At 38.0% G+C, this 23,328-nt stretch overlaps 1 protein-coding gene across 7 annotated transcripts in view; it reads left to right on the top strand.

The window, feature by feature from the left end:
• The window catches only part of Sorcs1 (sortilin related VPS10 domain containing receptor 1), a 537,652-nt gene that overhangs the window by 265,186 nt on the left and 249,138 nt on the right, over window positions 1-23,328 (top strand). For all 7 annotated transcript variants that reach the window (XM_006983296.3, XM_076563275.1, XM_006983299.4 and 4 more), the window contains exon 3: window positions 15,245-15,344. In XM_006983296.3, coding sequence (XP_006983358.1) covers window positions 15,245-15,344 — 100 coding nt within the window. The remainder of the gene's footprint in view (window positions 1-15,244; window positions 15,345-23,328) is intronic.

Below are 23,328 nucleotides of genomic sequence, written 5' to 3'. Positions count from 1 at the left end.
AGGTCATGATGTTGAAAATATGAGCTCTCCAGAACAGTGTGCTGCCACTCAGCCTCACCGAACAACTCTCCTAATGTTTTCTATAGATAGAGTTTGATTTTTAGGTGTGTACTGTTTTCATCCCCAAGAACAACATGTGAATTACATAGACCTCATTTCATTCACAAATTCTTATAAAGATTCTACAGGAATGTCTGAGAGAAGTGATATCAATTGTAAGAAATCTCAACATATCTTCATTTTACATTTATCTGTTTTTCCTATGTGTTTGCGCCTTTCTTTGGGGTCTAAGATTATCCAAAGTTGATCCTGGTAAGTGATGTTCCATATAGTTTTGGTTTTTGGCACATTCATCCTCTGCCTGTGTTCTATCGAGACAGATTATTTTGAGCTGGACATTTCAAATGTAGAAGCACACTCTCAGCCATCACCATACCACCATGCAGCAGTCTGATCAATTCCATAGTAACTGCTTATACTATAGATGCTGACCAAAGGCTTGCAGCTTCTCAAGGAGTCACCTTATGTAGCCCTGTCAAGAATCTTGTAGGGCAGATATCATTGCCCCCATTTTGCAGATAGAGTAAGTTCCAAGTGTGACTCTACTACCTCCAGCCACTTCAACCTTAGTGTGATACTGTTCTTCCAATTCTCAGAACTCTGCTATGACTTCATGTAGCCAAGGCTCAATGTGGTCATGGGATGCTTATCAAGGCAGTGTTGGCATCTGTGTTGCACCTCTATTCCTCTTTTTAAACCTTTGCTGGAGACATGTCCATCTTACCATGTCACATGTCCTGTGCATCAGTCTCTATCTTTGTTATTGTGTGTGCTGTCCTTCTTCTGCCACACTCTTGTTTGGCATACAGACCTGGTCTATGTATGTCCTTCATGTTTATTCACTATTGCCTAATCAGAGAGGACTTCTTTTATTGTACTCAATAAAATATTGCACCTCTCTATTTTGCTTTCTTCTGCTTTGTACTTAACCATACCCTGACACATATTCACTCATGTGTTCATATTCTGTCTCTTCAGAATTTAATCTCCACGGGAACACTAATTATGTGTTCTGTTTGTTTCATTGCCAGTGCCAGTTCTAGCTTGGAACATGGGATATATTAACATGAATAATTGTTGAGTGAATGAATAAAAGGACCATCTCCCAACATGGGTACACTGAATTTTTAATGATTAGATTGACCCCAATAAGATGTATATGTGCCTGTTGCACAGAATCACAGTCTTGCACTTGGGTTAACATTTTGAACTATGTGATATCAACTCTTCAGATTCTTCTGGTGCCCCAGAATGAACCAAACCAAGGAAGAATATGAGTGCTTTATTTTATTTACATTATGTACATCTTGAAGCACATAAGAATCCAAGGTAGGGATTGGAGACATGAGTTAGCCCTTAATAACACTTGCTCTTCTTTCACACAGGACCCAAGTTTAGTACCTAAAACCTACATCAGTTGGCTCACAACCACCTGTAACTCTAGCTACAGGGGATATAATACCCTCTTTTGGCTCCCATAGACACTTGTGCACATGAACACACACACACACACACACACACATACACACACACACAATAATTTTTTAAGGAAAAGGAATGTATAGTATGTTTTATTGATAGTCTTTTAAGCTCTTCTTGAATCCTTTTTTCTTACATTCTCGTATTAAATTGGGAATTCTGTGGCAATGGGCTTAACAATGCTCTTGATTAATAAGACCCCCAGTTTATCTAAATGTGCTTTAGATTGATTTGCCTTTGCAAATGGACAAAGGTAAAGATAGGTGATTAAAGGAAAACTGGGCTTCCAAATATTTTCATTTCATTACACAATATGGATTCATTCTCTCAACAGTATACACATTTGATTTGAAGTATCTTCACTAATGTCCAAGACTACTCTCTGCCCTTTCCCATATATGATTATAATTTTCAGATTGATGTGGGTCTGTGATGTAAGCAGACAAAACATTTTTATGTGTCCAGATCTTCTGCTTTTTGTGTGTTTATGTGAAGGTTGACTTCTTCATGCATAGTGCACCTGCCATTTGTATCCCATCAACAGATTCTGAAATGTTTTGACTTCATGTAATGTTTTGCCATATGAGTTGAGTGTACTTTTTCATATTTGATACTCTGTGATCCTGAAAAATATTTTGGCATGAAAAATAGAAAAAAAATGAGCTCTCTTCATGTTTTGGTTCTGAAATAAATGCTTGACTTAGTCTCATTTAAATCTTAAATACTTCTATGGAACCAGAATGTTGGGCTTAGCATATCATGTTCACACTATATTTTATTAATCCTAAAAATGTGTGATGGAGTTAAGAATCACTAAGAGAGGTAAACTAGTAGATGAGCAAAGACTGGGCTCTATGACAAATGTTTCAGTAAGCATAACCTTATGCTGTACTCATCAAAAGGGAAAACATCAGCCATAAATCCAGACTATGCTCATTAATTATGCAAGTTCTTTACTTTGTAGTTTTAGTCTCTAGCTGCAAAATATGGATCTTGCCACTACTGCAGTCATAGAATGTTTATAATAATGTATAAGGATCAAGCTTATAAATCTATAGCTCAGAGTTTAGTGTTGGGAACTCAATATATATTCACAGTATATTTAGAATAGTAGTTATGTATAGAGGATCATATTGGTTGTGAACAACTGACCTCAGTATGATAAATGGTCTTTCCAGTTAGATGAGAAATGCCTGGATATTAGACATGTGTCATATGATAGAATATCTTATGAAACTAAACAGATACATCCATCCACTCTCTAATGTATTTTACCAGTGGAGTTAATGGATGCATGTATTATCCCTAACCGTATATGCATGTTCAAGCAAGTATTTGTACATGTCCATGCATATGTGTGTGGAAACCAGAGGTCAACTTCAGGTGCGATTCCTCAAGACATATTGCCTGTCTTGGTTTGGGGACAGTATCTCTCACTCCTCTGGAGTTTGCCAAATTGTGTGAGGTTGGCTATTCATTGAGCCCAGTATCTGCCTGTCTCACCTCTTCAGCTCTGAAGTTACAAGCACATACCACCATACCCTGCGTTTTTGCATGGGTTCTGAAGACTCACATCAGATCTTCATTCTTACAAGCTTTTTTCTCTGAGCAATCTTCCCAGCCCTCATAGCTATATTTTAAGGTAATGTAATATGTAATATATTCAAAATATATATTGTGTATATTATTCCTTAATGTGTCACTAATTCCTGCAGTATTTACAGTACCTAGTTATCCTTACCTGACAGAAATGCATCAACATCTCCAGAAAATACTTTCTCTCCCTTTCTATACCTCCAAATGCAAAAATCAAAGGTAAATTTTCTCAAATTAGATTTCCTAGTGATAGCAGACTTTTTAGGGTAGTTTGTTCATCTCAGGTTAGCAGCATTGTTTGCATATATGTTAGTTCTTATGAAGTAGTTGCAATGGAGTAGGGAGATGGAGAAAAGTAAGCATAAATACACCATGCATTCTAATAGAGGATGGAGAGCTCAGATGGGTGGAATGAAATATTTCATAGACTAGAAAAAGGAATAAGGAGGAGTTCGGGTGAGTTACTAGGGAACAACAGCAAGTGTCATTCTACAGAGCAGAGGGACGTGGAAGAGTTCAATGAAGGAAGAGGTCTGTAAGTCCAGCTGTGAAGTATATAAATGAGTTGTGATATAAAGAAGAGTGAAAGTGGAAACATAGCCCTACATTTGAAGAAGGGTGTCTGTTAATACAGAAAACCGCAGATAGTGACAGCACAATGTGGAAGATCCTGAAGTGTCCCAGAAGAGCAAAGACCACTGGTTAATTGGCAGGGTCAGGAAAGGCCTGACAGGGATAATAGCCATGAAATGGAAACTCCAAAGATGAGAAGGAATACAGGTCCCCTGCCTCTGAAAAAATATATTGGTTTGTCTGCTTAGTAGTGGGTATCACATTCCCAAAGATATAGCTATGAGAGAGGTCATATCCATGAAAACAAGTCAGTACTCACTTTACCCAGACTAGTACAAAAAATTCTTTGTAAGCAGAAACAGCATCTGCCTGCCCTGGGGGTGCAAATAGACCTAGATTGGAGGGCACAGGTAGGAGACAACAGGGTATGCAATTGTGTGTGTTTGTGTTTGTGTGCATTTGTGTAAGATAGAAGTAATGATCATTGACCTAACTAACAATAATATTTCTAGAGGCCTGGGGGCATGGCTTTGTGTTAAGAGCTCATACAGTTCTTGCAGAGTACCAGATTCAGTTCACAGCACCCACACCGGGAGGGTCAAAACTGCCTATAACTCAAGCTCCAACAGATCCAATGCCCTCTTCTGGACTCCAAGATCACTTGTATATACACATATACATGTACACACACAAAACAAAAAGAAAATAAATCCTACAAAAAGAACAATGCTTCTTCCTTTAATGCTGAATTGGAGACGTCTACTAAAATTCCTTTGATTATTTTGTTTGTTTTAAACCTATATAGTCAGGTATCAGTATAAATTTTGGTGATTTTCTTACACTAAAAAAAAATAGACTGTCAGTTATACTGAAGATATGAGCGACACTTATCTTCAATATTCTCTGCATCCTGGCAAATCTACAGAGGAAGAATTGTGACTATTTTATGCTATATACTGTAGGGCCATATTTTCCTCAGAGCAATGCACTTTCAACCCTAATCAAATACTCCAGCTAACTTATCTAACCCACTCTAAATCACTAGAAATATCAATAGCACAACATGAAGATACACCTAGAAGGAAAGGGCATAGGAAACCCAGATAGATGAGAAAATTTAGAATGCATTATCATAAGCACCCTTCTCTTTCACTTAGAAAAAAAAAAACACTTTTTTATGAGTTGCTACAAATTCTGTAAAATGTAGTTTAGCAAGAATATCTTCATTTTGGAATTATGTAACTTCCCTTAAACTCAATATTTAACCCCCTGAGCTAAGTCTGCAAGTTAACTTAAGAAGCTTAGCAAGTCCAAGGAAATTTGTTCAGTTCAGAATGCACCGTAACGTCTGAACAGAACATTTAAATTATACGTTTAGGCTGACAGCAACTGTATTTCAGGGAAGAATCCTTAGAAAGCAGGAGACAATTTCCTTCAGCTCCACGTCATCATTTGATGTAGATTGCCTATTATATTCTTTAGGTATTATGAAAAATGGATTTGGAGGTATTTTTTGACAGTGGGTAGGCTAATGGAATCTGGTGACTGTATTTAAAATGTGCAGGGGTTTGTTATATCATGGTAATAGAAATATCAATTGCACTGACAGGTTAAAAAAATCTGTCAATGAATGATAATGAAGTTATTTAAATGTCGACTCACTTGCAAACATTTTCAAAACCCTAAATTATTCTCACTGCTTTAACCTCATGCATCCTAAGTTATTAAGAAGCAGAGTCTGCAAGGCAGCCAATGAGCCTTTGGCTTTGCAAGCTATTTTTATGCCACCAAATGCACAAGGAGCAATGAAAGTGGCTGTTCTTAATGATTTTAGGAAAGAAACAAAATACAGATGTCACAGCTGCATGATTTAGAGGTGAACACTGTTCCGCTCTCAGGACATCTTATTGGCAATGATTTGAGTAATGTCCGGATGCTTCCTTTCCTCAAGTCTCACTTGGTAGTCCGAGTCATTGCTTTTTGACCTTGACACTATTACTCTGTATATCTTTCTTCTTCAGGGGTTGTGCTGTAGAGAAGTCAAGGTTCTCTGGATATTTTTTAAGTTTGTTGACAGAACGGTTCAGCTCATTATATGTTCAGAGTTTATCCATAAGGCTTCATGCATCATTCATCTCTCACTTGAGGAAGGCACCTGACATATGTCCACACTGCCCTCGAGATCAAGAACTTACAGATGAACAAAAAGAAGTTGACCACCCTTCAAGAGCTTAGTCATCAGAAAGCAAGTGTGCGTGTGCGTGTGCGTGTGCGTGTGCTTGTGCTTGTGCGTGTGCATGTGCGTGTGCGTGTGCGCGTGTGTGTGTGTGTGTGTGTGTGTGTGTGTGTGTGTGTGTGTGTGTATGTGGTCTTTGTTTAAATCACAAAGCTCAGAAGTTGCCACCATCCTAATAACAAATGAGAAGAATCTTTATTTTAAATCACAAAACTCAGAAGTTGCCACCCTCCTAATAACAAATGAGAAGAATCAGAAAACTTCACTCTTGAGACACTCTTCATGGAAGTTAGGGCACAGTGAAAATATTGTCCCCTTCAAAGGCAGGTCAGTTAGATAGGCCTGGGGAATTACAGTTTGCTAGTATACAGATACGCAGGCAGTGAATTCTGCAGGAAAAGTACTGAATTTTGGAAAATGGATGGAACTGAAGGATCAGTCAGTAGGCACTCAAGTGGCCCAGTCTGAGTGTGATGAGCAGGGGAAGATTCCACTCTTGTGAATTTTACCTTCACAGACTCTACCACCTTCTTAACAATGAAGAGCAGAGAATTGTCTTTGTGCCTTTGCATTTCAAGAAATGGAGGAGAAAATACTAATCTCAAAATTGAACAGCGCATTCTGTTCTTTTGTTTTAAATATTTGTACAGAATTTATTGTTTGTCTCATTTCTCTTTTAAGTATTTTATCAGAGTATATTAGTTGTATGTTATAATGGTTTTCATTGTGAAATTTATTTTTAAAATACAGTTTTATTTATTCTTTGAGGATTTTTTTCATATATATTATAATTAACTTAATTTCACATATCAGCCACGGATTCCCCCATTATCTCTCCTCCCCCCCCCCCAGCTCCCCCCCAATCCACCCCCCATTCCTACCTCCTCCAAGGCAAGGTCTCCCCTGGGGAGTCAGCCCAGCCTGGTAGACTCAGCTAAGGCAGGTCCAGTCCTCTCCTCCCTACACCAAGGCTGAGCAAAGTGTCCCAACATAGGCCCCAGGCTCCAAAAAGCCAGCCCATGTACCAAGGACAGATCCTGGCTCTACTGCCCAGCCTCCCAAACTGTTCAAGCTAATCAAAATAAATCAAAATGCAAAACTCATTGAGTCCAGCTAGTGCTGCCTGTGTGCCTATGGGTTTAAGGGCCATCCCCTCTAACACAAACAACATTCTAGGAACCATATCTTGGCAGAAAATGACTTTCCCTCTTCTAGGAGTCATCAGCTTCTAATGAACCTTAGCTAAGAGGGGAGCCTGGTAAGCTTTTCTTCCATGCATGCTGAGACTTTGACAGGCTTGACCTTGTGCAAGTCTTGTGCAGACAACCACAGCTACTGTGAACTTATGAATACAATGGCCCCATTGTTTCCTAAGTAGTGTCCTCATCATGACTTTCATCAATGTACAGCATTCTCCTCTCAGGAAGACCTGATCTCAGGAATAGCTATTTAAGTTTAGGCCAACCAGATGAAAATGTGTGAGACCTAAACAGTCTGTGTCAGAGAAATACGCCATTCTGTCTTACTCTTGCTGTCTTGTCTGATATAAACACAAGAAAAGACCAAGACACAGTGGTAAGTTCACAGTGTAAGAACAGGGTACCCAAATCCTAAGAATCATAGTCTAGCTTATGCCCATTCTTTCCCACATTATCAGCATGTTGCTTAAGGCCTATGGACTACAGTGCCTTTAATCCATACTGCCTATCAAACTGAAATGCAGAAAGAGCTAAAACAAAAATGAACATAAGAATAAAACCAACAAAATTTTGGAAAAATGCATATATTTAACATTCTAAGTGCTTTGCTAGACAAAATAGACAAAACCAGTGTAACTATGGAAATATGAGGAAGACCAAAAACGAATAGACATGGATTCTGGAAAAAGCGTTATCAAAGAATAAAACTGACCCTGATAGACTCATTCGTAGATACAGCTACTCATGCAGCTAAGGTAAGTAAGAGTGTCAACCTGAAGATCCTCAGTAAATTTTTTTTTTAAATCAAAGAAAAAGTAAGATTGGAAAACCAAACAAACCAACCAACTAACTCTGAGTATCTAAGTACTATGTGGCAACTCTGGGCATGCAACATACATGTCATGGGGATTTTGAAAAGAAAGAAAAAGGAGAAATAAACAAAAAGTCCAAGGCAAAATTAGTAAGAGAGTTTTGCAAATAAGTGTCAGATACTAAATCACATCTTTAAACTTTTAGAAACAAATGGGATGATTCTCCAAGAAATAAAAACTGCACATATCTAAGATTCTATTCAAACTCAATAAAACCAAAAAGGAAGACAAAAATATTGGGACAAGGCAGCGAAGGCTAGCTTGTGTACAGACAAGTGGTGGTAATTACTTCTCAGATCCATGGGAACAAGAAGACAAACAGTACAGTGCAACATTTCAGGAACTGATGAAAGAGGACAAATAACCTGGGATTCTATATCCTGCCAAATTACACCTTGAAAGTGAAGGAGTTGTAAGAACTTCCTCAGAAAGACAAAGATTGTGTCATTTTGTTTGTGTTTGTTAGTAACCTGGCTTGAAGGCCAAATGTAGGGCAAAAATCTAGAGCAAGAAAATGAAGAGCATCAGAGAATGAGCAAATGAAGGTTCAATTTTCCTTCCTTGTCCTTTTATTATTAAGTATAACAGATATCCGTTTGCCATACATAATACCAACTATGCATTTAAGCGTAATCTTTGCATACCTGTATATATACATGCTATATATAAGTGAGGGATGTCAATGGCAGTGTTACTGAAAGCAGACTTGAGTTAGTTGTAAATTAACATTATCACTTCAGAGTAATGGACACAGTGCCAAAGAGATGGTTCAGCAATTATGAGCTCTTACTGATCTTGGGAAGGACCTGAGTGTGGTTCCCAGCACCCATTACAGGTAGCTTATACTGCCTGTAACTCCAGCTTCAGGGTGACCCCCTTAGCCTTCACAGCTACATGGACATGCCAAGAAAACACACACACACACACACACACACACACACACACACACACACACACACACACGATTTAAAACAAATCTTTAAAAATAATAAAAAGAAATAAATTCATAGACTACAAAAGGAGAAAAAGTAAAAACCACACTAAACACGTAATTATAACTATACAATATAGAAAATGTGAAACAGAAAAATCAGAGCAAAGAACAAGGTTTTGAAACAAGTAGAAAAAGTGACAAATATAAGATGTTGAACTAATTATCAATAGTCATGTTAAGTGCTAATGTTCTGAATATGACAAAAGAAAATACTGTCCATGAAAAGAGCAAGGCACTCTATCATAAGAAAATGGTTCCAATTATATAAAGGCTCATCATATAAATTAAACACAAACTTCCTTTCACTATGTTACTGAGAGTTCCTGCTTTCATTTTAATTGGTTCTCCTTTACATATCCCTGTCCTTTCAACGGCTACCAGGAAAATCCAGGCTTCCATCTATATCACGCAGCTTCAGTTTCTCTTCCTTTCTATAAGAAATGCTGGATTAGATTTTCCAAATAGACCAGCTTTTTCTATAGTTTTTGATAGAGGCAGTCTATGGAACCTCAGCCTGTGTGGAACAGATCTCTTAGCTCATTGGCTTTAGGTGAGTTACAGCTTGGTTGTCTTTTATTTGTAACATGTGATTGATAGCATATTAAAGAACTCTGCATGTGAAGTGCTTGGATAACACTGTTAGCATTCAACAAAACCTGATTTTTATAATCCTATGCACTATAGTTCTTAAGCATGGCAGTCTATTCTGCAATGGAAGTGTGACAAACAAAGTTGTCAAGCATGGTGCCACATGCCTTTAGTCCCAACACTTGGAAGGCAAAGGCAGAGGCTGGGTGATCATTTCTGAGTTCAGTGCAACTATCTTCTACTGAGTTCCAGGCCTGTCAGGGATATATAGTGGTACTTTGCCTCAGTGTGCTCTCTGTCTCTGTCTCTGTCTCTGTCTCTGTCTGTCTGTCTCTCTCTTTTTCTCTCTCTGTCTCTGTCTCTCTTTCTCCCTCTCTTCTTCCCTCTCCCCCCTCTCACTTTTATAAAGATACAATAATAGCTTCATTAATGTCTTGTCATCAAAGTAAATCAAAATATGCAGTGATTAAGATTGCCCTAGAGGGCACTCACTGTGAGTATTGGTAAATGTTGTCCAAGGAATTCTGAAAACAATCAAAGAAAATCCATTATATAAATGAATAATGAAAGATACCATTCAGAGTTTGCTTATATGTGCTTGCCATTTTTACTAAGTATTTTAGGAATTAATTTAGTTTATGAGTGGTTCTGAGTTTATTTATTGTCTCATTTGTTCATGTCCAGAGGTAATAGTGGAGATCCAATCATTTATTACTTCTACTTCTTCTTGGTGCTTGTCATATCCCATTCTGTTTCTTTCACCAAGTAATGGAAAATGTCCTGATCTTAAAGAGATCAATACTACCTAGGAGATAGGCAGGATGCTTCAGGTGCGTTTTTTCTCTTCACACCCACCCATCTGAGTTCTGTGTATTTAGTAAACTGTTCTAAAAGTCACTATTAAGACATGTCACAGGGATTGAAAATTAAAAGTAAAATTAGGCAAGATGTTATTTCATCAAGTGCCACAGTTCTTTTCCAGTAGTGAATTTTTAAGCACTTGGCTTCTTTGGTGCTGGTTATTAAAAGAAGCTATGTTTTTTTTTTTTGGTTTTGTTTTGTTTTGTTTTGTTTTTGTGTGTGTGTGTGTATTGTTTTTAATCTACCACAGATAGACATATCTGTGACCAATCCTACAGATGAAAATGCTTGCTTCATAACATATTTTGGAAATGTTACAACCTGAAAATTCAGGGCCACATATAGTCTATCTTAGATATGTCTATGTATGATCTACATTTAAAATCCTTTCTTTTTATTTGTTTAAATCAAATCACCTCTTTATCCTTATATTCACACTGTGGTTAGAACAACGTGAAATTTCTGTTTTCAAATTTTACTTGTTTAAATTTTGTTGTTATCTTTCTTTCATTATGAAACCAAGTTTACAGTCATTGTTTTCCTTCTTTGTCAAGAATACTGTGTTTCCCAGCCGGGCGGTGGTGGCACACGTCTCTAAGCCCAACACTCAGGAGGCAGAGCCAAGTGGATCTGTGTGAGTTCAAGGCCAGCCTGGTCTACAGAGTGAGATCCAGGAGAGGAATCAAAAATACACAGAGAAACCCTGCCTCAAAAACAACAACAACAACAATAACAACAACAAAAAACAAACAAAAAACAAACAAAATAATATTGTGTTTCCCAAAGTGTGGTTTTTAGAACACTAATCACATTTTATAACACGTAAGAAAGTATTCTGTAACAAAATAGATTTTTTAAAGCCTACATATACTAGACAGGCAAAGGGGTTAGTGTATAGTAGACTAATAAAATCTGTGAAAAAATTTAATGTAAAGGAACATTAAATTTTGCCTACTCAAGCATTTCTCAACATTTTGAAAACTATCCCCTTTTCCCATTGTTAGAGACACCATTTCACAGGTTTAACAACTGCTGCATTGGTTTCCAATCAGCTTGCTGCTGAGCCTGTCTGTGTCCTCTACTCAATCCAAGTCCATCTTTTCAGGGTACTCCCACTTTCATGTCTCTACCAAGAAAACAGCATTGGGAAACTTCTGGGCACCAAGGATTTTCTTCTGGGACATAGAGTCAGGCAGACACTATCTCTCTATTTGGATGCAAGCTGCTGTACATAGACATTGGTCCAATACCACTTGTAGTAATCTCTCTGCTTGTAGATGGTTTTTGAGGACCTTAGCTGTGTCAACCCTAAATCTTCGCTGACTTGTGAGTGTGATTCGCACAGCAGCCGTGGTGGTGAAGCAAGAGGAGCACTGATCCAGGAAACAGTGCAGTGACAAGATGCCAGTGGGATTGCAGGTGCTTAGTGGTCTCACCTCTGTACTGCCATGCCAGTGTTAGCTCCACCCATGACACCTACCAATACTGTCAATACATTTGCAAAACACATGGTAAAACGCTATATATTTGGGTGTGAAAATGTATTGTCATTTATTTTTTAGGTCAGTTCATTATTATAAGAGACATAATATTTAGACATCTGAACTTCTAGGAATGGAAAATTGGTAAGTGTTGGATCTGTTTTTGAGCTTTGGATAAACAGGATAATATAAATCACACAAAAAATAGCAGATACCTTAGAAGATCCAGGCCTATGGAGAAGAGATACAATAAGGGAAATGTGCCCAAATAAAGCAGTATAACCCCTGAAAAATGTTTGCTAATGTAAATATGTGCTGCTCATTCCATTATATCTTGCCATGTTAGGATAGCAGTTAAACAAATACATGCACATGTTTCCACACTCACACACATGTACACACATGTACAAACAAGTACCAAGCAGGAATGTGAGCATGCATACCCAGGCACATGCACATACCCACACATAGAGGAACTCATGCACTCATACAAATGTTCACACAGACAAGCACCTACATGTGCTTTGCCAGAGGAACTTTATAAAAACAATCCTTATTTGCTATTGTAGAATGTTTTGGTTCTGAAATTATTTTAAAAAATGACTCTTCATTCCACCCATTCTATACTGTCTACCACCTCTCTAAACTCTGATTCTAGTATTTTACTAGAATATTTGAGTTTCCTCATACATCTTGCCTGAAGTATTATATTTTCAGCTGTCATTACATGAAACTTACTAATGTACTAACATTGGCACATTTCATCTTTCTCTCGCCAGCTCCCAGAGAGATTCTGTATGTTTTTTTTCTTGAACATGAAGTATTGCTCAGACAATAAAGTAGTAACATACATATCTATATTTTTCCTGAACTTTGCCAATGTAAATCTGAGTTACTCACTCTATTACATCTCATGGTAACATAATAGTTAAACATGGAAACACTCATATATGCTTGCATGTACACACACACACACACAGAGAGACAGACACAAACACACACACACAGGTATGCACACATGCAGTTGAAAAAAAATCTAAAAATGTCTAGGAAGTCTTAGCAGAGAAATGCCCATTGAGGATGGCTAAGGAAAGAACTGAAAAATCCAAACATCAATCATGGTCTGAGTGAGGAAAGAAATCTTAAACATTTCTTTAAAAGGAGCAGCATGTCACCTCATATATAGTGGGAATTTGAGGAGAAAAAGGATTGGTGTGAGAGGAATATAACAAGAAACATTCTTTTGAATGAATTCTGAAGCCTGTTGTGGTGTTCTTTGCTGTCAAGGGATGACTGTTGGACTTTGGAGGTCCAGACACTGGTCCTGAGTAAACCCAGTTATGCACTGTGTTCGCACAGGCTCATTGCTAGTGCCTGAGAGTTTGCCTACTTCCCCTTTCTAAATCATCTCCTCTGAAAACATCCAAATTCTTTCAAGTACTTTTGTTTAATGCTCCTTCTTCCATGCTGTGGGATGTTGTAAAAAAAAAAGCCTTGTAAATTCCTGGCTTTTTGGTACTTATCATTTGTGTAACATTTTCAGGTGAACTATCCTGAATACCAAGTCAGAAAAATTCTTATTTCTAGTAATAACTTTATACAGCTTTGTGGATCTAGTGTCTAGTCTGGAGTACACTCTTCATGTATGGTGTGTGTACACATGTGTATGTGTACACCTCAAGGCCAGACATCAACACCTTGTGTCTTCTCAATTGCTTTCTATCTTGTTTTTGTGCAGGTTTGTGTAGTCTATGTGTGTGCATATATGTGTGAGTGTGTAGAAGCCAGAAGTTAGTTAACACTAGGTATTTTCTTCTGTCTTTCTCCACCTTATATTTTGAGGCAGGGATGTGCCTCAAAATATATGGAGGGAGCTAATTCCATCTATGCTGGACAGACAGAGACTCCTTGGATCTGCCTGTCACCCTCCACCTGACTTTGCATAGGTGCTGGAGTTAATATTTGTGCCATCAGGGTTGTGTGGTAAGCACTTGGATGACTGAGCATCTGCCTAATGCCCTGAGTTTGCTCTGAATGTAAGAGAGTGAGACAGTTAATCCATCTGTCTCTCACTTTCACTAGTTATGTCCTGTAGATGTTTGTGAGTCATCAACATCAAAAACGAATTAAAATGCTATTGTTTTGCTTTTCAAATTAAACCAGTATTATTCTCTAAGTATTATTAATATGCTTCTTGATCACTGTGCACAGCATACTATACCCATTAATTTTTTTGTTATTTGGGTGAGCTAGCTGTAAGGTACTTGAGAAGGCCCTGTGTGTTGCATCCTGCAACTCAGCACAGATTTTATTAACTCCACAAATATAGATGACACAATGGATTTCACTGTAAACTTCCTTTGTGAGAAAAAGAGGATGAGAGGAAATTATAGAGCTATATTCTTCAATAATGATTTTTTAAAAGCTGAAGTAAAATTAAAACAACCTACAGGAAAGGGACAGAACCTGGATTAATTTTTTTCAATAGCCCGTTTTTCAGCTGTTCTCTTTGCATAGTTCATTTGGGTGTTATTGATCACTTTATTCCAACTCTGATAGTCCCTCCTGTGCTATACTATCTATGATGAGGCCATGGAATTAAAAGTTTAGGCTACAAAGTAGACCTTCATTAAAAAGATGATCAAACCTGTTTTATTTAACTGAATTAATTGTTTGTTGATAAGTGGTTAAATACTGACAGGACTTTACAAGAACCTCAGGGCCAAGAGTTGATGCCCTTCTAACTCATGCAGCTTAGGATTAGCAAAGGGCATCAGGAAGGTTGTGAAATTTTACTTGTTCTGAAGACATTTTCCTTGCTCTTAAAAAAGGGGCAGAGACCAAGACGAAAGACCTTGGATGGAACTAGTAATCCATATATTCTATGACCAAGAATGAAAACATAGTTTGTAGACGAATCAGGACACCCTGATTTTTATACTGTGTCAGAGATAAAGCAGAAGTTTAGAAATGTTATATCTACTAAAAATGCTTTTATTTTTGTGGTCAACTCAAAGGGTGTCCTCATATATTAATCTTTTTTAATTAATCTCATCCATTATGCAAAGTGCATACTTTAAGGAGCAGTTGAGAGATGGCGTTTTAATTTTTACCAATTCAATTTAAATGCAAATGTTAACCACTCACATGATGCTACTGTGTACATAATTAAGCATCATTATATACTGCATGAATCATTTAGAAGCCTCCTGAGAGCCATTCTACTATGTAAAACATGCATTACACTGACAAGCAGCCAAATGACGTACACTTCTGTGCTCATTAAAGCATTTTTTGAATTACAGGTCAACCGATTATGGGACAACCTATGAAAAGCTGAATGATAAAGTGGGGTTGAAGACAATTTTAAGCTATCTCTATGTGTGTCCGACCAACAAGCGTAAGGTAAGATATGGATATATCGCTTGCTACTGATTCATGACGTGACTCCTGTTTTGCTTTGACTAACCACTCTTGCTACCTAAAATTCCATTAAAGTAAAGCTAGGATAAGAGATGTAAAATTACGTTGATGGATGTTAAGGTGGCAACATGCCTGATGTCTCATAATTTTCCAATCAGCAGCTGTGAAACTGAAGGGTTGGGGCCAGCCCTGTTGTTTCTATTTAAGAAAGGCAGCTTCTGGGACAAGTCTTACCAAGAAGAGCCTACTGACTGTCCTGCAAACATTCTTGGCATGCCAGTCTCAAGATTTAGAAAAAGTCTTAATGAGGCAAATAAAAGGAGAGCTTTCAACACACACCCTTGCTTTCTCTTGACTTGGCATATGTAGATTAGCTAGAGTTTCAGGGAAGGCATAATCCCATAACATTCAGGGAATGATAGACGTTTAGTTTCTCGGGTTTGTTCAGGTTGCACACTAGTGTCAGGATGGAGGTACAGCATGCCGAAGAGAGTGAAATTTGGTGAAGAGGTGGCTTTAATCTCTTCACAGCTCCTAACTGTGACCGCCTTAGGAATTATCATCCTTATTTAATATGATGAAACTGAGGTTCAGAGAAAACAAATACCTTGCTTTTATCTGAGAGCTACAGGTGGCAATCAACTATACAGTCTGTGCTTCCTCCTTAGTAATCATAAATGTTCTACTATATTAGTCTTCTCTGTTTTCTCCTACCAAGTGGGGTCATCTTATCATCAGAAAGCTTTGTTCTCAGAAGAAAATCTTTGACTAATGACAAATCTCTCAAAGGTAGAGAAATGTTATATCTACATATTTGTTTTGTAAATTTATATTAGCACATCCTGAATCCTGTCATGTGAACCAGAAGCATCCCAACCTTAGAACAGATAATATCTACCAAGAACCAGCAGAGTGCTGCCAATCATTATTTCCTAAACTGGTTCTGTTACCCTGACAACAGAATTGTTACCTAGTCTCTCCTCTTAGTGTCACCATTGGATAGTGTTAGCATGTTCAGAAATTCCTGTCTTCTGGTCTACCATCCTCAACTTGAGTATGATATCAAAAGTACCAGGTTGCCGGGCAGTGGTGGTGCACGCCTTTAATCACAGCACTTGGGAGGCAGAGGCAGGCGGATATCTGTGAGTTCGAGGCCAGCCTGGGCTACCAAGTGAGTTCCAGGAAAGGCGCAAAGCTACACGGAGAAACCCTGTCTCGAAAAACCAAAAAAAAAAAAAAAAGTACCAGGTGGATGCCAAAAGAGCCATCCTGCTTCCACCCCTGTTGTTCTGGATCAGGGCTCAAATGCCTTATGATGCTACTCACATCCTTCTGACATGCATGTGGTATTAGATGTACTGTTCCCTCTGTCTCCAATAATTAAGTTATCTAGTAACCGCAGCTCTACAGATGGATGTAGACTCTGCATTTGGATGGTTGGAGTGGAGACCCATCTAAGCTCAATGCTGAACAGATAACTATGATGACTTACTTCATCTACCCAAGCACAGTGTCCTTAGACTTAAAATGGGCATAATGATAGCACTTGTCTTGTGACTACAGTTGTAAGGCATGTATGACATTAGACATTTCAAGTGCTCAGCACAGAACAATACAGGCTTAATCAATGTTTGCATTTCATTTTTCTTTCTTACCACCCTGTTCCTCCTGCTTCATAAAATTATAGAGAGTAATAATAGTGATTATCTTCTATAATTAAGAGTGTCCAGGAGAACATTCTGTGATAATCAGAATGTTCTTCTAAGATGTCTAGTGCTTTAGACACTAGCAACCTATGGCTGGTGGATATTTTAAAGATAACTGAAATAACCGAGGAACTGAATTTTAAACCCCATTTAACTTTAATTAACTTTATTTACATAACTACATTTGGTGAGGATCATAGCATGGGACAGCACAGCTTAGTATGAGATCTGTACCCTCAGCATTGCTTATTGACTACTTACTTGGCCGTCATCAATAACTTCATCTAAACAAATTTGGTCTGCTGTATACAGCCTTGGGATGTGGAGCTGAACTTCCAGCCTTCAGTTTCATAATGAGATTTAGTTGTTTTCTGGCTTTAAATTGATTCTATCTCCTCTATTGATTTTAGTTCTAGTTCACATTTTTAGTAAATTTAATTTAACAATCAATAAACTGTATGCTAGGCAATGGAGGTTGAAGTGAGAAACAACGGCAATGAGACAGCTTAGTGGATAGAGGTGTTTACTGTCAAGATTGACAACTGGAACCTATGTGCTGGAGGGGAGAACAGCTTGTCCTCTCACCTCCACACTAGCATGATGCCATGAGTGCAACAAATAAACAAACACAAAAGCCAGCGCCCCAAATCCCAAGATCCCATACCACAGTGGTAAAAGCCAAAGTGATGTTTAATTGAAAACACCTTAAACTGAGATTCAGAAATCACTGTCCCTGCCCTGAATACGTTTCTACCTGGCAGGTGATTTGGGGAAATCGTTTATATTTGTAACATGTTATGGGGAAGATGTGAATTTATAGATGAAATTTAGAACTGATCTTATCCAGTGGTAGTTTCTGCTTTATTGATGGTATTTGAGATGTACATGGTTTTTAAGACTGCAATGCCTAATATTGATTGCAGCAATTTCTGTATGTGCTGGATGCATGGTGATGGTCCCCAAACCAACACTTTTTTTAGGAACCAGATTTAGTTTGGCTCTCTGACGAAGATAGGCTACTGGAGACAAGAAAGCCAGAAGGGAGGACACAAAAGGCTAATAATACAAAATCCAGTCTACCAAATGCATACATACCAATGAGGGCGCATGGTTAACCTGTACTGACCGTTCACTTTACACTAAACATCTGGCCAGGGACATTTAGATGTTCTGAATTGATGCTTGGAAAAGCATATTTCTAAAAAGAGAAAGAATTGACTCTCTGTGGCTGTGAGAGAACAGCTTCTCCAGGACTGATGCTTCCCACATGCAGAGTTGGCCCTGTGATGTTTGGGTTACAATGTTCCTGAGTAAACCTAAACCAAGGCTTCCCAAGGTAATTGGAACCTTCAGGGCCACTGAGGTTCTGGCAGACTTAAGACATACTGGAGGATGATGAATGTTTTTTACAGTGGTTCAAAAAAATCAATAAAGTTGGCATAGCAATGTATTTGTGTACAGTTTTTCTGCTTTTGAAGAAAATTTATCACTATGAAATATATACCTACTGAAATAAGACATTTGAACCAAAGAGATAATACCTCTGCCTCTGCAACACTTAAAATGAGAATGTTTTCCACAGAATATAAAACTGATGTAAAATGAGGAGGAAGAGACACAGCACATCATCAGGCTTTACTAATTATGCAAGACAAAGGCTCTCAAGCTTACTTCCGTTCAGGATTTCTGAAATTCTCCAGTGAAAAGGAGAATCCTATAAAGGATGTTATTAAGTCTTTTAGCTCTCCAGTGTGCTATCTGACAAGTTAGCTTCTCACGTCCAGATCTTCCTTTCTGTGTTTTGCATCAGTAGGAACAATTGAAATAAAGCAGACAAATTCTGCATAGCTGTCTGTGTTCCCAGAAACCTGTTTGTCTTCACATTCTTGTGCTATTTTTAGCTGTTTGTGAGAACAAGAGTGGTTCTTTAATCATGGAGTCTCAAACAGTGGGCACCAAGCCCTTGCTTTGCAGGCAGCTTGTTAAGGACATCACTGGGATCAGAGTCCAGAATAAAACAGACCCTATTTACACTTTAAATTGATGATCAAACACTGTCTGTTTCTTTGTTGTTTGAGATAAATGACAACAGATTCCTTTAATATGTTTGATAGAGTAAAAATTGTCCCCACAATTTTTATTGTTAGTCTAGCATATCTTGACTAAGAGACACAGAAAGCCTGCCCATAAGTATTATGTTGGCTCACTCATATGTTCTTGTAGAAAGAATCCTGCACCTACTCTCTGATAAAGGAGATCGTCTCAAAGGACAAGGCTGAGTTGGCGCCAGTGCCAGAGGAGAGTCAGTGTAGCTACCTGTTACCATGTCTCTACAGGAGAACAGTTCCACATGTCCAGTTCAAAGTACATCTCTGTAGTCTATGTCTGCAGAGGTTTCTAGGCTGCACATACAGTCTTCTCTGATGATTTAACTGATACCCGAAAAGAACAGCTGTGGTCCAGAGAGTGCTGAGGAGAGCTAATATTTGTGAAGAAAAGGCAGCCCCAAAGCAATGTTGAAATCTCCATTCCATTTTCAAATTCTCTCCAGCATTTATTTGTATTGTGTTTAAAAATAAAAGGTCTTTGTACTCTGCCTTATTTATCAGTGATGCTTGTCTTATTGTTCCCAGCCAATTCTAGCTGCCCTCCCTTCAAAGGTGTGTGTAGCGTCCTCAGGGATTAAAGTTACAAAACTACACAGAAGCAAAAAGGAAAAAAAAAATCTAGTTTAATTTTATCTTGCTGCAGTCAATTCATTTAGTTGCTATAATCTTGTGATCTCTGCACAGTGTTCCTCACAGAGAGATTAAAAAAAAAAAAACCTAGACAGTGTTAGATTTTTATTTCTTGTGTCACTTTTCCATCCTTACTCCTTCTCTTTTCTGTTATCACATCTTAATTAGTATTATGCCTGCTGAGAGATTCTTCTAAGACTTTCGCCCTATAAATAGGACCCTTGTTCCCCCAGAACACATTGATCATCCTTGCTAGTCTCTTGGTACCTGCCAGCATTAAACAGTTTGCATTTTCTCCAGATGTTTAGGTTTTAATCACCATGCTATATGTGGCACTTTCTAAATTGGTGTTTGATGATTGACTCTCTGAGTCTCCACCACCCCAGCCTGCTTAATTATCTATATCATTTGTTAAGATGGTCCACTTGCCACGTATGTGACTCGGGGGTCAGGAGAGAGGTAGGATTGGTAAGATCTCCAAATTTATTATGGAAGAACTCTGTCATTGAACCAGATCTTAAAAGAAGGTGATTTACAACAGCTACTCCTTTATTTAATGGCTACAAAAATGGAATTTCTGATAAATAGTTTAGAGACTTACATGCATCATGCAAAAGAAAAGCAAAGATTGTAGTACCTTGAAAGAAAATGTTAAATGCCACTTACTCTGTGTGATAATACTGCACTGCAGAGTCTGTGCTGTGTCTGATCTTCCCTTTAGAAGGTGAGATCCTGAATGACACAAACAACGCTGATCAGCTTTCTACTCTCCCACATGACATCACTCTTGGTATACACAGTAGGTGCTCAGCACATGGCTAAGTATATGTCTTGAATTTGTGTTAAATGTTGGAATCCTGTTGTAACAAGCAGTGCCCTGTGAAGACATCCTCCACTCATTTCCTTTTGAAGTGACTAAACAAGGGCCGCAGAGAATCCCCATAGGTTTCAGCCATTTCTAGGTCATGCTGGATAATTGTATGTTTCCTAAGAAGAAGAGCATGATTAATCTTTAAAATGCCAGGACTTTGCATAGCACTCACTCCACATTATCTGGAGAGGCCAAGAGGAACTAGAGCATTGTATAATACATCAAAGTGCTTATGTGACATTTCCCTTGGTGGGCACACAACACTTGCTCATTCTACCCTACCCCTTTTATCTGTCCCTTTGTACACAAGCTCATCCGTTTTCCTCTAATCTTCTGAAAAGAGTATGTATTTCATTCATAAAGAAGTGCTGTGGTGCATGAACTCCAAGCAGAATGGAAGTGATATTTTCAAAACTTCTATGAAAGTGACTTTATTTTAGTGAATAAGGGCTTGCTAGCCTCCACCTAACCTGAGTTACTATCACTGAAGGCAAAGACCATCTCTTTTGATTCCTCCTAGTTACATCTGAGTGTTTATACTGTTCTGGTCCATTTAACATTGTCCAACTTTCTTCCTGCACACTAAAAATGTAAAATTCAAGAAAATATGTTTTTTTGTGTGTCTTCTTTTTTTCCTGTGTGTGATTTTCTAACAGTTTTCCATACCTCTGGGTTTTAAACAAGCTGCATTATAGTTGCAGGGTGTACTCTTTGAAGCATAGGCAGAGTTTCAGGAGCCTTATCACTCCAAGGTTGCCCTAGGGAGCTCCTGGGCTCTGAAGAGCATAGATTGAAAGGAACACTAGTATATTATATGCAAGCACAAGCACACATGTGCACACACACACACACACACACACACACACACACACACACACACACCTGATCGTGGATACCCCTGTATCTGTGTACCTGTAACAGCTACTATTTTGCATAAATTAAAGCACTTTATTGACATTCATAAATAACTGTTCATAAAACCACTCTTTTCAAAAGTTAAAAATTATTTCTAAAACTGATATCCAGTATTTTTCTAAATATAAAATATATCTTAAGGTGTTCTAGTTTCATTTGATCATTGTGCCAAATACCAAAACCAAGAGAAATATAGGGGAGTAACAGGGCTTTATTAAGCTTCAAGGTTAGAATCTATTATTGAGGAATGTTAGGTGGGAAGCTGAAGACGCAACTCTTTATAAGCTTAAGCAGGAACATCAAGCAGAAACCCTGAAGCAATGTTACTTATTTGCTCACTCTAAAACTGTGTTTAGGCAGCTTTAATGTACAGCCCAGGACCACAAGCCCAGGGAACGGTGCCACTCACAGTGGGCTGAGCCCTCCCACATCAACTGACAGTCAAGGTGGGCCTCTGCTGGTGTACTCACAGGACAGTCTGACCCGGGCAGTCTCTCCTCTGAGACTCATCTCTTCTCAAATTACGCTAGACTGTTTCATGTTGAAGGTTAAACCAAACTAGGATGTCAGGTTCAAAACTGAACTGGGATGTTGGGGCATAAAACTCACTTCCTTCGTTCTTCTTCCTTTATCCCCCATGTCACCTAATTATTCAAAGTTCACAGACTTGATCATACAAATTTAAATTTTATAGTTTTCATTTATGCACCATTAAATGTAGTATTTAGTATTTTTGGTGGGATTTTCTTTCATAATTAGCATTCCCTGTTTGTTATTCCCCATTGTAAGATACAATGTCTATCGCATTCAATTTATGCCTACTACACTACCATATTAAAAAAATAACTGTGAATCAGAGATTCAATACACTAAGTTCCATGTATATGAAGGTCATAATTACAACTATGAGTATTGAAGTTTTACAGTCAATATTTTAGTAACCACATTTATGCTTAAAGTAATATATATATATTATATATGTATGTAGCTAACTAGAGAAATAAATATAAAGATGATAGCTAAGCAGGTTAATCTTTTCTAAGTTTAAATAATCTTTATAAAACTTAAAAATTGCCCATTGGTGCTGGTACACGCCTTTAATCCCAGCACTTGGGAGGCAGAGGCAGGCGGATCTCTGTGAGTTCTAGGCCAGCCTGGTCTACAAAGTGAGTGAGGAAAGGCGCAAAGCTATACAGAGAAACCCTGTCTTGGAAAAAAAGAAAAAGAAAAAAACAACTTAAAATTTTCTGTTTTTATATTACTTTTAACAAATGATCTTAGTGAAAATAATGAAACATAAATAAGCCTTCTTCAAGCTTTATGAAGTAAGATTTTCCTGGAAACTGCAATGTTTTTTTATTTCTGACTGGATCTTGGAAGTGAGGTGGCACAAGGTGACCAGATTGTCACAGTGAAAAGATAGATACACTGAAGATTCTGATCATTTTCCATGTCTACAGCAAACTCTGTTGTTCTTTTGTGAAGCAGATATTATCTACTTCTCTATCTTGCTTCTTATTTATTTATCTTTGCCTCCTCATCTGTCTTTATTAGAACTCTTGTTTGCTGTAGTCTGGCTGCCCTACTGTTAAAAGCCCATCCATTACCCTTTTATGAAGGTCAGATGCATTATTTCAGGTTAGGCCCAAGTTATGCTTCGCTATGGAAAATGGTTAGAGTTCCTTTCAACATTTTGATCTGTTTGCTTCCTGCACACTTCCTGTGGCTTCTCAGGG

This window comes from Peromyscus maniculatus, chromosome 1, assembly GCF_049852395.1.
Source record: "Peromyscus maniculatus bairdii isolate BWxNUB_F1_BW_parent chromosome 1, HU_Pman_BW_mat_3.1, whole genome shotgun sequence".
In the NCBI taxonomy this organism is placed as follows: domain Eukaryota; kingdom Metazoa; phylum Chordata; class Mammalia; order Rodentia; family Cricetidae; genus Peromyscus; species Peromyscus maniculatus.
Note: the sequence above shows the minus strand (reverse complement) of the source record. Positions and strands in the feature narration are given on the sequence as shown.